Source organism: Dryobates pubescens, chromosome 5 (genome assembly GCF_014839835.1).
Source record: "Dryobates pubescens isolate bDryPub1 chromosome 5, bDryPub1.pri, whole genome shotgun sequence".
NCBI lineage: Eukaryota > Metazoa > Chordata > Aves > Piciformes > Picidae > Dryobates > Dryobates pubescens.
This window is the reverse complement of record NC_071616.1, coordinates 19087325-19101075: the sequence shown is the minus strand read 5'-3', so window position 1 is coordinate 19101075 and position 13751 is coordinate 19087325. Positions and strand designations below refer to the sequence as shown.

The 13751-nt window shown below is 42.9% G+C and overlaps 1 protein-coding gene across 1 annotated transcript in view; it reads right to left on the bottom strand.

The window, feature by feature from the left end:
* Window positions 1-13751, bottom strand: part of PRKCH (protein kinase C eta) — a 117060-nt gene that overhangs the window by 89080 nt on the left and 14229 nt on the right. The window contains exon 2 of the mRNA XM_009903912.2: window positions 319-382. Coding sequence (XP_009902214.2) covers window positions 319-382 — 64 coding nt within the window. The remainder of the gene's footprint in view (window positions 1-318; window positions 383-13751) is intronic.

Below are 13751 nucleotides of genomic sequence, written 5' to 3'. Positions count from 1 at the left end.
TCTACATGCTCCTTAGTTTGCCTTTCAAGAGGCACCCAGGTGAAAAGTACAAGTGACAGAAACAATTTGTTTGAAGGACAACTTCAGATAAATAAACCAGAGCAAGCACGAATCTGCTTCCTGGATCCAAGATCAGTGCAGCAGCAAGCATACACAGCATGAGCTGATACAAACAGTCCTTTCCAGATTTCCCGTCACTCCAGAAATCTCCAGCAACAGCACATGACCTGGGTGAAGAATGTCATCTCTTACACACCACTGATGGCAAGAATATACACCAGAGTCCAGCTCCTAACAGAAACAAAATAATTCCCTTACCTTCTGTGAAGCTGCCTGTAAGAGTTATGACGACAAACACTTTGCCTTCTGGCTCCAAATCCACCTGAAAAAATAAAGAAACATTAGAAGATTCTTTTTCAAGGCAGGATTTTGCATGATAAATGCTACCAACATCTGATAATGTGTGGAGATCTATATATATTTCTCGTACACACCCTTAATTCTACACAAAGCAATCAAGCATTCATGGCTCAAATTGTTCAGCACTTCTAGGAAAAATAAGGAATCAAGTTCCTCATTTTTTTTAATGGAGCCCTGAATGTGGAACAATTGCCATCCTGCTAGAGGAAATAAAGATTCAAAGGGGGGGAAAAAAAAAAATAGAAGAAAAGGAGTAACATCAAACACATACAATTCTCTGAAGAGATCCATGGGCATCTGTTTGGTGAATTATATGCACATTTTCTCCTTGTTATTTCTTAGCTCATTGAAATTAAGTCTCAAAATATAATCAGTGCTGGGATAAACTTTAATTTCTTACATAAATCACCTTTTGGCTTTAGCCATAGGAAATAAAAAACTGCTAGTATCGTTACCTAAGGATCTATTCTCATTTAATCTACATTAGATAGAGATATAGAACTCAATTTCAGGGATCAGAGATTCATTCCAGTGTCGGTCAATCTGTCCTTGAAAGAAGGTATTTATATTTTGATAAGTGGATTTTTCAATTTTTGTTATGCTTTGGGGTTTGTTTGAGGGGTTTTGTTCACCAGTTTTTAGCAAAACACACAGCTAAAGATCCCTGAAGTTTGAGTCAAGCTGTCACATAAATTTCCCCACAAAAACTAAAACAACAAACAAAGAAGGCACCCCTGACACACACCCCTAACTGCAAGGTTAAAAATCAGTGAAGAAGAGCTTAACACCTCATGGGTATCAGTAATTTGTGCTGAACAGAAATTCTGAAGATAGAGCATTTTGGAGGAATAACTCAACATGACTGTTCAAGCCCTCTCTATTCCCGTACAGCCACCTTTGCTTGCTCTGGCAGAAATAGAAGCATGTCTTTTACGTCAGCAACACTGAGTTTCATCACAGAGGTGCTTGGAATTTAATACACTTGGGTATGCACTGGCTACGAAGTACAAAACTATCTCCCAGTCCTGAAAGAAAGGACGATGAGCCCAGGTTCCATCTTCCAACACACAATGTATGCTGCCAACACTTTGATTCCTCCCCAGTGTTAATACATAACACATCACTCAGATCTCTAACCCCAAGCCTAAAGTCCCAGAGCAACAGTGCAGGGCCCACCACTAACCAACCCAACATCTGCCTGTGGTTTGCAAAACCCAGCCAAGCACCAACTGCCTTTTAAGGGAATAGCATTAAGAAAAAAAGAAAGCTGAACTCTCTATCTAAGGAAGGAGCCAAATAGCCATGCTACAAATGGACAGAAAGTATCTGCATGGCTGAAAACAGGGGAAGAAGTTGTCCAAGGTGGACTTACTCTGCAGTGTTAAGGCAGAGCAGAGATTACTGCTGGCTCTTCCACTCGGAGGGATGCTAACTGCAGCTTCACTAACAAGAGGCAAGAGAAAGCATCATCTAGGGTAAGTGAGGAGGAAGCAGAGATAGCACAGACCATCACCGTACATTTCCCCAGCCTATGATTTGCTACAGAAGTAAAAAATTGGGGGTTTTAATTATTGGGAATTTGCTAGCATGGAGAGACCAATTATTTTTCAGAGAAAAAAAAGGTATAGAATAGAATAAACCAGGTTGGAAGAGACCTTCAAGATCATCACGTCCAACTCATCATCCAACACCATCTAATCAACTAAGCCATGCAACCAAGCACCCCATCAAGTCTCCTCCTAAACACCTCCAGTGGTGATGGAGGTGTTTAGGAGGAGACTTGATGGGGTGCTTGGTTGTATGAAAGAAAGAAGGGCTGAGATAACATCCTAGTCCCACAACTCCAGCTACTATCCAGAACTGACACAGCTCTATTGACAGGATAGCAAACTGGGAATGTGGAATTACTTAGGAAAATACTAACAAAATGTTGATATTATGGATACTGTATTTTCCACTGAAAATAAAAACCCACAAACAAACCCATCTTACAGGGAAAATTTGAAGTAAATATTTAGCTCTGAGTCAATACTGACTTTCATATTTCCTTGGGCTGCTCTCTACACTGTCTTTAAGAAGCTGTGCTTGAATAGCCCTCTCTCTCCATTAATATGTTAGACATTCCCAAAAACCCCACTTCGACTCTGGTGATATCATGCATCATTTTTGCCTAAATTTCAGTTCACTGGAGAGATATACAGCTTTGTACACAGTTGTGTTTTGAAGCATAGTCTTCAACAACAACAAAATACCCCACACATAATATGTTAAATACCTATATATATAAATAGTCACTCAATTTGATTAATGGGATATCACTAGTTCTGATTTCATGGTAAAATCCTTACTTAAGTTTTCCAAATCATTCCTCAGTCCTAACCATTTCTCTGTCAATCTCCATACATTAGACTCCTGCCTTCACATTCACAAAGAGGATCCTTCCTCCTTCTTCTGACGTAGTCTCTAATGGGATACAGAGCATATCCTGCCCTAGTTCTAATAGCAAAGGCTTCTCAAGACACAAGCGCTTTGACCAAGAACAGGAGATGCAAGAAAAACTTCATCCACCTTCTACACAGCACAAACCAAAACTGGTCCAGACTCCGTGGCACACCTTGCTCTCCACCACTGCAAATGGGATTCCTCTGCCCAAGGGAGCAGTGTCTTACAAAACAGACACAAAATAAACCTGAAAATAATATCAGGAGATTTATGAGAGTTATAAAACAACATCTCACCCCTCCAGGCTCCAAAATTAAAGACCAGTCAAATCCTCTACACCAACTTAGCAGCTGTGCTCACATCATACCACAGCTCAAGAATACCCAATAATGAGAATCCAGCTACACTCAAAATCTTCTTACAGCACATGTATGCAGGACCTAATGAAAAATAACAGCTGAAAGGCTCCAAAACCAGAACTGAAGCCCCAGCATGGAAGGAGCTACTGAAATTTTGGCACACCAGCACACCACTGGATACAAATCGATAGTGAAATCATACCCTATACAAGGTTAGATCAGTCAGGCTCAAGTCTTTCTCTGATAATTTTAATTCCACTGTATCTTAACAGACCACTGGTAAAAGTCTCGTTTTCAGATCTGCTGTGGTCTCCTTTAAAGGTGAAATTTCACCAGCTAAGCATCAGCCAACGCAATATCTGAGATCAACTCCCAGATATGTGGAACACATCTGAAACAGAAAATAATCTCTGACCTAGAAAGCTAAAGGGAAAATCTTTGTCCATAGACCTGCCCTCTTAAGAGCTTGCCCTCAAACGACTGAGCAGCTCACAGACAGCAACACCCACCTGACTGGATGTGCTTCCTCTCATCATTGCACAGATCACCATCCCCCAGCCACACATCATGGAGAGGCCTTGTGCTGGTGGCTGTTAACTCCTGTGAGCTGCTCACACTTGCTGGGCAACAACCCATGACGCAGCAGATAGATGCTCGCATGCTGAAGTGGCATACACACCAAGCAACTTGCTAAGCACAGCCCCCAGGGGTAACCTCAGCCGTCCTTGCGGCTTAGCTCCCCATGTTTCTGCTCCTGCATTACACCTTCATAACTGCCTTCACGCTTCGCAACGCAGCTATGGCACATGATTTGCAAACAACTGCAGCTACATTTGGCATGTAGAAATACACTCACAACCATCTGAAACCAGACATCCACAAATGAGAAGTGTGGCACTCTACTTCTCCCTCAAAAGAACACATTCCTAATATAAGCCCTTCTTCAATCTCTTCAGCCAATAAAGAACTTTTGTCACTAGCACCTACTTTCACAGACCAAGAGGACTTATCACCATGCTCTGTTATTTAAGAAGATTTGAACACTTCAAATGCAAGCAGGAGCCAAAAGACTGGTCTTCCATCCGTGGAAGGGATAACCCCATCTAGCAACAGCTGGCTGGTGGCCCAGGCCTCTACTGCTCCCTGGCAAGGCTACAGTGATGTTAGTATCTCCCAGCATCAGTGAGCACCCTCAGGATCCATCCTCAGAACACTGAAGGTGTAACACAGATACCATGCACATGCCAAATTTCTTTCTCACTTTCCTTCCCAGCATTAACTGTGGCTGCTTAAAAGGCAAAACCCACTGCTTTTACAGAGAAGCAGGGCCCACATTCTTCTTGACAGAATTATTACAATCCAACTGCAATCAGTTTGGCCAGCAACACAACTGATCTTGATCTTCTTTCTCTGAGAAATCAGGAGAGGCTCAGAAACTCCACAGCCTGAAGGCAGCACAGATGATATTAAGGGGGAGCTCCTATATAGTAATGCAGGAGATAAGCAATACAGGAATGTAAACATCTGCATGTATTAATATTCAAAAAGTAACAAGTACAGAGAAAAGCTTCCAAACACCAAGATCTATTTGACACAGGGTAACATCTTTCAGGGAACTACAGAATTCTGCCTGGAAGGTTTGGATCAGAGCAAGAGATGTGCCACAGTGGGAAAAGTTTTGCTGTATTGAAAGAAGCAAAGTAGTAGTCTGAATTTATACACATACACGATATTGCAAGTGCTATGAGGTCCACTGACCCCTGAATAAATCAACTAAACTAGGGGTGTGCAGCACCATGCCACTGGTGCACATAGCTGTAAACAGCAATCACCCTCCCCTTTCTCCAGTGCTTTCATCCTCAGCCTGGTTCCCATGAGAACAACCGAGAGGAAGAACATTGGCTTTCTGGCTGTTTTAGAGGTAACTTGGCCAAGTTTTAGCTAACTGGGAGAGGGAAGTGTGCTTATCAGTGCTATAAAGCTTTTAATCGCTGCCCTCCTCTAGTTCAAGGAAGTAGAAGACAGCACGTGCCTCCATAGCACAAAGGGTGGGCAATATTAACAGTTGGAGCTCAGGAACCTCCTTTGTATCTGTAAGAGCAACACAGGATTTTGGCCCAGAGCAAAGTATACACTTCAATTTCTGTTGAACTTTGCAGACATACCTAAGAGAAAACAAACACTGGAGGATTTTGGCAAGCAAGCTGGAAACGAGCAGGTAAGGACTGATGAGTTCAGCCACGGTTTCATTACACTTCTATTGTGAGATGCACCACTTCAGCAGCAAGGCTGCACACAGGACTGTGGAGGACTTCACTCATAATTCAAATCACTCACATGGTGCCCCATGCCTGAACTTGCTGAGATCGAGCAGCTCTGCGTGACTTCAAAGGCAGATGCAAGGGATTGGTTTCCCACAAGGAGGGGCCCCAGTCAACCACCTCTCACACCTCCTCCAGAAAAGGACTGTACTAACAGCACTCCTGACAGCTAGGCAGGGTTTATTTACTCACCTTCTCTGCACTACAAAAAAATGACAAAACCAAAAAGAAATATATATATAGTTTGGGAGAACACAAGGGAACAGATGCAGGGAGAACAATACAGGGCTCCTTAACCATATGCAGTTGCACTATAATAAAAACTGGTTGCACATGATTCATCAATGGAAGAGGGTTGGAAAACAAATTCATAAGGAGGGTAATCTCTCAGGCAACATATCAACACCCAGCTGAAGCATCCAGTGAACTTGAAGAGCAGGTATAGTCAGTCAGCTTCTGAGAGAGCCTGGCATGCCTCTGAAAAACTCACTGCAGATGAGAAGAGGCAGATCCATAAGGTGGCTGCCTGACCATGAGTTGTTCACTCTCCAAAATGGAGACGAGGTGAACTAGGTTGAGTTCCAGCATGAAGAAGTCCCTTCAACGCTGCATTGGGCATGAACGGTAATGTTCACAAACACGAGCTTACAAGATTTCTTCCTCCCTTCCCCACAACAGATAAATCCAGTCTGGCAAGCTTGATCTGAAGCACACTGAAATCAGTGGGAATCTTTTTATTGTCTTTGGATCAGACACAAAAGACAACTGCACTTACCCTGGAGCCCAAAAGATCCTTTCTCCCATTGCTGCTCTGTCCTTTTCTTCCCTGCAGGCACAATTAATAAGTATCCTAGAACTACAACCTTTTTCAATGCTGACATGGCTTCAAAACCAGAACAAGCCAGACACTTGCAGTGAATAAAGCAAATATAAAAGCTACCTGGGGAGTTAATTAGCTTAAACAAGTAGCTGTATCTTTTGACTTCCTACACAATTTTTAAATTTAATTAAGAAAACTGCATGTGTAATCAGTCACTTGCAGAGGCAATTCCCAAGGCCCTGTTCAGTATTAAGTCTGGACCAGGGTAAAGCTTGTTTTTTCACATGCCTCTAGTTACTTCTTTTATTATTTTTTTTCTTGTTTAAGCTCCTAACAGATCATACTTATGGAAGGTCAGATCTTTCTGCATTTTAATAAGGTGGGACCTCCACCTGAGCATGCCTTTGCTGGACAGGTCAAGCAGCAACTTTCTCAACTAAATACGTGGTGTCTGGATTAATCAGACTATCTTGTACATTTTGAGGCTGACAGTCACCTGTCTATCAAGTCAACCACCTTTGAAAAATCCTTAGGGTTCTCTACTACAAAGGGGAGTTTGCATTTCCAGACCAACAGATTAATTTTTCCTACAAATGTACAGCATGCAGTTTTTAAGATTCAAATTGGTGTGCCTTAAAAGTGAAAAGTGACATCTTCTCCTTTCTGAAAAGTAATCTGTACCTCAGGTGCCAAAACCAGATGCAGGCAGTTTCTCAACGGCCTGTGGCAAGGTCCATGCATTGGACACCATAGGAGATGCTATATGGTGAATGGCAATGACCCCATCCCTTGTCCCATCTAAGCTTTGAATCTGGTGCTGCCAAAGAGAAGCACTTCCATCTTCACTCCAAGCTTTAGTTTGGATGCCAGGTCTCAAACACAGAGTAAGCACAGGGTGGCACAACACCGTGGAAGGGCTGCAAATCCCACCTCCAGGTCCAGGCACAGAGGGAAATTCACAGAGGAAAGGCCTTGCAGCACACCGGTTCCAGCTCTGGATGCATAGTTAGACCAAGAGATAATACCTGCTTCCCTGGAGGTCAGCCTGGCCATCTCCTGAGAGGGAACAAAGGCTCAAAACTCCCTCCTGCAAGTGACAATAACTGTCAAAGTTTCAAGGGGGAAAAAGAAACCTTTCCAACAACAATTACTGCTGTGAGTTTACACTCTGGAGGTAAATGCACAAATGGGTGGAAAGTAAGTCTCTCCTGTAACTCCTACAACCAGTTATTCCAGCTATTACTGCAATATTGTCATTCTAATTTTTTGTTCCAAGACATCTGTTTAAAATATTACTTTTGTTTTCAGTCAAGCTGCATAATTATAAGCTGTGTACCAGCCATGAACAATCATGCGTAACTAATGACTCTTGGCCAATCCTGCACTCTTTAATCAATTTTAGTCTGGTTTCATCCAAGACATTAAGCCACCTCAACAGGAGATTTGCTCAGATAGAAAGATCAAGGGCTGCAACAAGATTTATCTATCCCGTGAAAATTCCTGCCGCAAAAACCCACTGGAAGTGCCACAAATAAAATATAGATAAAAAAGAAAGTTTCAAATCTTCACACTCATGAAATTTTCAAAAGCGTGAGCCAAAGCCCTGCTCCTACTGAGTTACACCAACTCATATTGCTTTTGAGAAATTCCACCCCTAAAACAGTGAACAATTTATGAGTAATAGTTGCAGGCGGCTGCTCTAGAGCATATTTTTAAAAATATAAAATTAGGGTTATGAAATTTAAAAAAAAAAGAAAAAAGAGGGATGCAATTGGTTCAGGGTCGATTATATTTTTGTTTTCCTTATAGTTTTTTAAAGAAAAACAACTACACTCTAGAGAGATTTCTGAACTCCTGAGTTACGTGGCAGGGGGAGGGAATTCAGCTGCCCATTTATCAGCCTGTCTGTACTGACGTTTCTCAAAGACCAGGCATTCACCTCACAAGTACCAACACTGAGCAAGAACCTGTTCCTTCAGAAATTTAAATGAAACTCAAAATGAAACAGGGCACAAGAGAGTGTCCAAGAATCTCAAGCACACACTGGAGTCTGAAACAGAAGAGGGCTTCCATCCACAGCTCCAAAACAAGCATGAGGCTAGAACTAACTAGGGTGGTAAACATGAAAGATGACCAGACCCTAGCAGCAAGAGTGTAATTTCTGAGGGCAAAGAATATGCCATGCATGGGACAAGTCTGCAAACCAGCCACAAACAGCAAAGCTGGTGTGAAACTCTCACCTCACAGCCTTCCCCTCTCAATTCAATGTCAGCCATGCTGCGGTGTGTGGCTTCCTGCCCCACACAGCTCCTGCAGCAATCTGCTGTGGCCAGAAAACTCCCGTGCAGTGAGGCGAAGTATGCTGGTGGAGCAGCACTACCATGATAGAGACCCCTGGAAGGCCAAGGTTTTCCCTTTTGGGCAATGCCTTGGGGAACAGATAGAAGAAATGCAGGAAAAAACCTTCTCTGAACCAACTTCACACCCAGGAGACATCAAGTCACAGTCATCTCTGCTTTGTTTTCCCACCTGGTTGACAAATGGGATCTCATTTGCTCAAGTTACTGTGCATGGTGACCAGGCGAGATGTCAGGCAGCGAGCAAAGGCTGCTCTGACTGCAGAGAGCAGGGGCAGGACACCACATCCTGGAGGGCCTCTCAACACCTCCATGCTATCTCCCGCCACCACCTTCCCACAGCCTGCACATAGACCATCTGAAACCAAAATTGCACAGGCAGGACGCATTCTGCTTTTCGCTACCACACACAGAGCAGAGCTAAGCTGTGCTGCACGCAAATTATTAAACACACCTCTTGCTTTATAACACCGTGCCAAACACCACCATGTCCAGTTCATACCTGAATTTTCCTCCTAACCTTTATCATATGGTGTCTTGTTTGGTTTTTTTTTCCACAGACTACTTTCATTTCCTACCAGGCAGATAGTGACGTCAATGCAGGACCACTAAATTAAACAATGAGAAATGCAGGTCTTAATTTTCTGCTGTTTGACTATTTGATTACAGCAAATAAGCCCATCCACCCATTCGGTAGTTGGTATCAGGCTATTGGCTTTGCATATGCAAGGTATAGAAATCTGCCTGCAAAACACCTATATATTTAGTGCAGGTAAGAAGGGTTCAGATTGGGACAGAGTCTCTGCTTTTGAGAGGACCTAGGAGCTTTCACAAACAAGAATCTTCTAGTTCCATTCAATGCACAGTAACAAAAGGCCAATAAACCTCAACAACCAGTTGTTACCTACAAACCAAAAATGTTTCAACAGCTATAGAGCCTGTGGCTTTTTGCACTCTGGACAGCTCACGTTTTGGGTCTCTCACCAAGTGCACAATATGCAGTAAATGCCACTTTAAGATCTTTGAGTTCTGAAGATGATCAACAAACATATTTTTCATCACACATTAACTCAATATAACTTGGCAGAAAAACCAGGAAGTTATGCCAGTTTTGCTGTTTACAGCAGTAAAGAAATAAATCACTGAGGGATGCAAAGCAGGCAAGTTGGTAGCACTTCCCGTTTGGAATCTCTCCAAGGGCCATGGCAATGAGTAAACCACAAACTAGCTGAGTAAAGCAGTAGCTCATCTTCACATTGATGCAATGTTCCCCAATAAGGAAAGAGCAGGGGAATTCTAGCAAGGGAGCTGATGCACCAGTCAATGCATACCAGAGACCTAAGCTTTACCCAGAGAGCAACCGAACGTGCACAAGTGGAAATACAGAAGAAGAAACAAAAAGATTGGGCAGAAAAGTAACAACAATGCTCTCCACCTTGAGAAGTCTTCCAAGGCACAGCACTTACCTGACCTGCAGTTTTAATTAAGCTTGTTAACAAATGAAGCATGCTTATGAATCATTCACTGTATCACGGTTTAAGGTTCTGTGTTGGGAGAACACAAAACTCGGTGGTGGTCCATCATCACTGCACAGCTACAGCAGGAGAACATTGGGTGACTTTAGGGGAAATCACTGGGTTGTACAACATCAGACACGGCCCTCAATATCCTGTTCATGGATCCAAAGCAAGGAATTGTGGACCCCTATACCAGAAGCACTAGTCTGCAGAGGAGACACTGCAGATGTTTCCCCAGCACTTTGCTCATTTACTTGCATTGTTCTCCAGCATTTGGTGCTGGAAAATATTTTCCTGTTATTCATAGGTTTTATTGCATAATCTTGAACTTCTGTGAAATTCATATTCAAGTCTCCATTAGGTGTGTCACTATTTCTAAAATATCCTCCTACTGCATATAATTAATTTGGTGTACTGCTGCTTTTCCATTTTTGTCTGATAGCATGCTCTTTCTTTCTAAAACTGGGCCACAGCTGATGAGATCATGAACCATTAAAGCCCATTAGTTCTCCAGATAGAGAAATTTGATGCATTCTACAATCCAGGCAGAAAGGAGAAAGGTCATAACTTTCCGCTACCTCAACCGTTTCTATCAGATACTCATCTTTGAAGAACCAAATCTCATCTTTTTAATACCAGTTAAAAAGTTAAGTCCCAGAGGTACAGAAAGAGGCAAGTTGACAGAAAAGTCCAGCTACCAATTGTGCTTGATCACTACTAATAGGTGCTGTAAAATAAACAAGGATCCTAGAGTGAGATGTGAGGAACATCTTGATGCCTGCAGCTTGACAGTAAGAAACTGGGGTTCTGCAATATAAAGATTCACATGCAAACCAAACACCACACAGAGAGCCTGATTTGCAGGCACTTAGAGTGTTCTTCCCTGAGTGTTTGAGTGTTGAAAAGGTCTGTACTTAGTAGAGGGCCTTGCAATACTCAACACTACTCTGCTTGGTTGTGCTGCACGAGGTACCAACAACTATCTGTCTTGATCATTGCTCACCTATCTCAGCCTGATTTCCAGAGCTGCTGCAGCACTATACCAGAGATAGGTGGGACCTCAAAACATGGATAGTAGGACTAAGGGAACCTTCATGCCAGGTAGGCCCACAGTTCTTGCTTTTACCTCGGGAAGCTTCCTAAGCAGGCTGCCATCTCTTTGTTACACCTGGTATCACGGCTCTATCTGTCCTAAAGGCAACATAATGCATGAAAGGAACTGTACATGAGAGATCACAGACATCTCCTTTCCAACCAAAGACTGTAAAGCCCCCTGGCTTTATAGACAAAGAAAGCAATGTGTGGGGATGACAGAAGCACAGCTAGAAACTGCTTGTGGTCTTCAGGCTTTTGACTTAGTACACTGCACAGCAGGGACATCACCTTGAAAAGGCACAAGGAACACTCTGCAGTACCCATGGAAGAAAGGTGTGCCAGGGCCGCACAGCAGCCTAGACATCAAAATGAGTCAATTGCTCTACAGCGCCAGAACCCAGTACTCTTTTCAGTGACCAAAAAGGCTTGCATTAAGTGCATGGGGCAGTGGGGAGGCCACACAAATTAATCTGGGAGTGGTGGTGGTATGTACAAAATCAAGTTATTGGCAATATTTCTGGCAAAGAGTAAGATTTCATAGAACACATCTTACTGGCATGCCAGTCTGTAGAACTACATCTCCCACAATGGATATCTCCATTTAAAGCCTTAACTGCATTACTCATTTTCAGTGAGGATACAAAAAGGAGGGATTAATCCCAGCAACTTTCAAAACCCAAGTCATGGCATGGACTGGACCACCATGGAGAAACCTAAGCACCTATGCTCTGACCATTCTTTCCAGATCCTGAATTAATCACAGTGACTTCTTTCTTCCTCCTCTCAGTTCCTCACCTCGCAGTTTCTTAACACTGAAACTATTAAGGACTAACATTTACACCCAACTAGTATCAACCCACCAGATCTGCTCTCACACTCCGTGCTGCAAGATGATCTGTCGAACGATTTGAGACGGAAGGATGAAAAACAAACTATCAAATATGGGTGGTGTCTCATAAGAGAGAATCTGCTGGGACACAGGGAAAGATAGCAAGGAAAGTTAAAAGTACTTCAGCTCTCACACTAACCCCTCTCCCATTCCCCACCAACACTATGGGATTGTTTAACACCCCTGGTACACACACACCAGAGCGTCATGTAAAAGCAGTAGCAGTTTCTGGCCGCATTGCCAATTAGATATTTCTAAAGGTACAAAAAAAGGAGTGCCAAGGCATGCACTCCTCCAGCATTCCTGAAAGTATGATGCTTGCTCCTGGTGTCCAGATGTTACCGCTCATGTCTCCACTGTAATCCTATGAGGTCCAGCGTTGGGATTCACACTCAAGTCTTCATGAAGCAAAAAGAATGTAGGTTGGGATCCAGTATGCAGCTGGCAACACCCAGAAATGACACACCACTGCCAACATTAGCTCTGCCAAGTCAGATCATATCCTAGTTGCACAGTGGGTTTCGTTTATGGGTTTGGGTTTTGGGTTTTTTTTGTTGGTTTGGGGGTTTTTGTTAGTGGGGTTTTGTTTTGGTTTCTTGTTTGTTTGTTTTTTTTTTTTTTTAGTAGGGGTGGGAGGTTCTTCATTGACATGGGTTATGTATTTGCACAGAAAGGATTAGGAAAAAAAACCCAAAATCTCCAGATGCTGAAGCCAAGCACTGTAATAAGAGATAGACTGTCCAAGCCCAAGAAATTTTTAGTCTTATTAAGTCTGTGATTAGAGTTTTCCTCATCTACCTTATGAGAGAGATGATCTCATGACCCACTTGTGACCATAAAGTCATAGCTGTGACTCTAGCCATTTAGCTGAGACAGGAAGAGGATGAAAAGCATCAGCCTCCAGCCTTCTCCAGGCCACCGGACGGGTGACAAGGTGCCATGTCACCAAGATATGTTGTTCATCTGGCCCAGCTATCTGCCTTACTCTGAAGAAGGCCCTTCTGAGGTTTGTGTGCAACTGCAAGCTAACAGGCAGCTGGCTGGCATCTACCAACAGCATGTTATCACGCATTTCCCCTTCTTAATATTTCTTTTTCCCTTTCCAAAGAGTGGTTTCGAGATGAGGACACACTTCTCAATAATATGACCAAGATGTAGCTTGGATTAAAAAAAAAAAAAAAAGGATGTGGGGGGAAGCCAGAAAGGATTTGTAGAGGAAAAAAGGGTTAGGGTGGGTTTGCTCACGTCAGTGAAGAGTGTAACCTGATACTGACCACATTTCCCATCAAAAGCTCAGCATCACTTGCAAAGCTGCAGATAAATGTTCTGCTCTTCAAACAGTGCTTTTGCTGAGGATCATTTCAACTCCAAGCACACAGCAATGCCTGGCAAGCCAAGAGCAGGACAGGCTTTATTACAAGGCCATCATATTTAGGACAACCACTGTCACACACCCTTCTTGATAAATATATAATTTCTTTGTGAATGGAAGGCCTGACATTATTACAAACATACAAGCTTTTACCTCCAG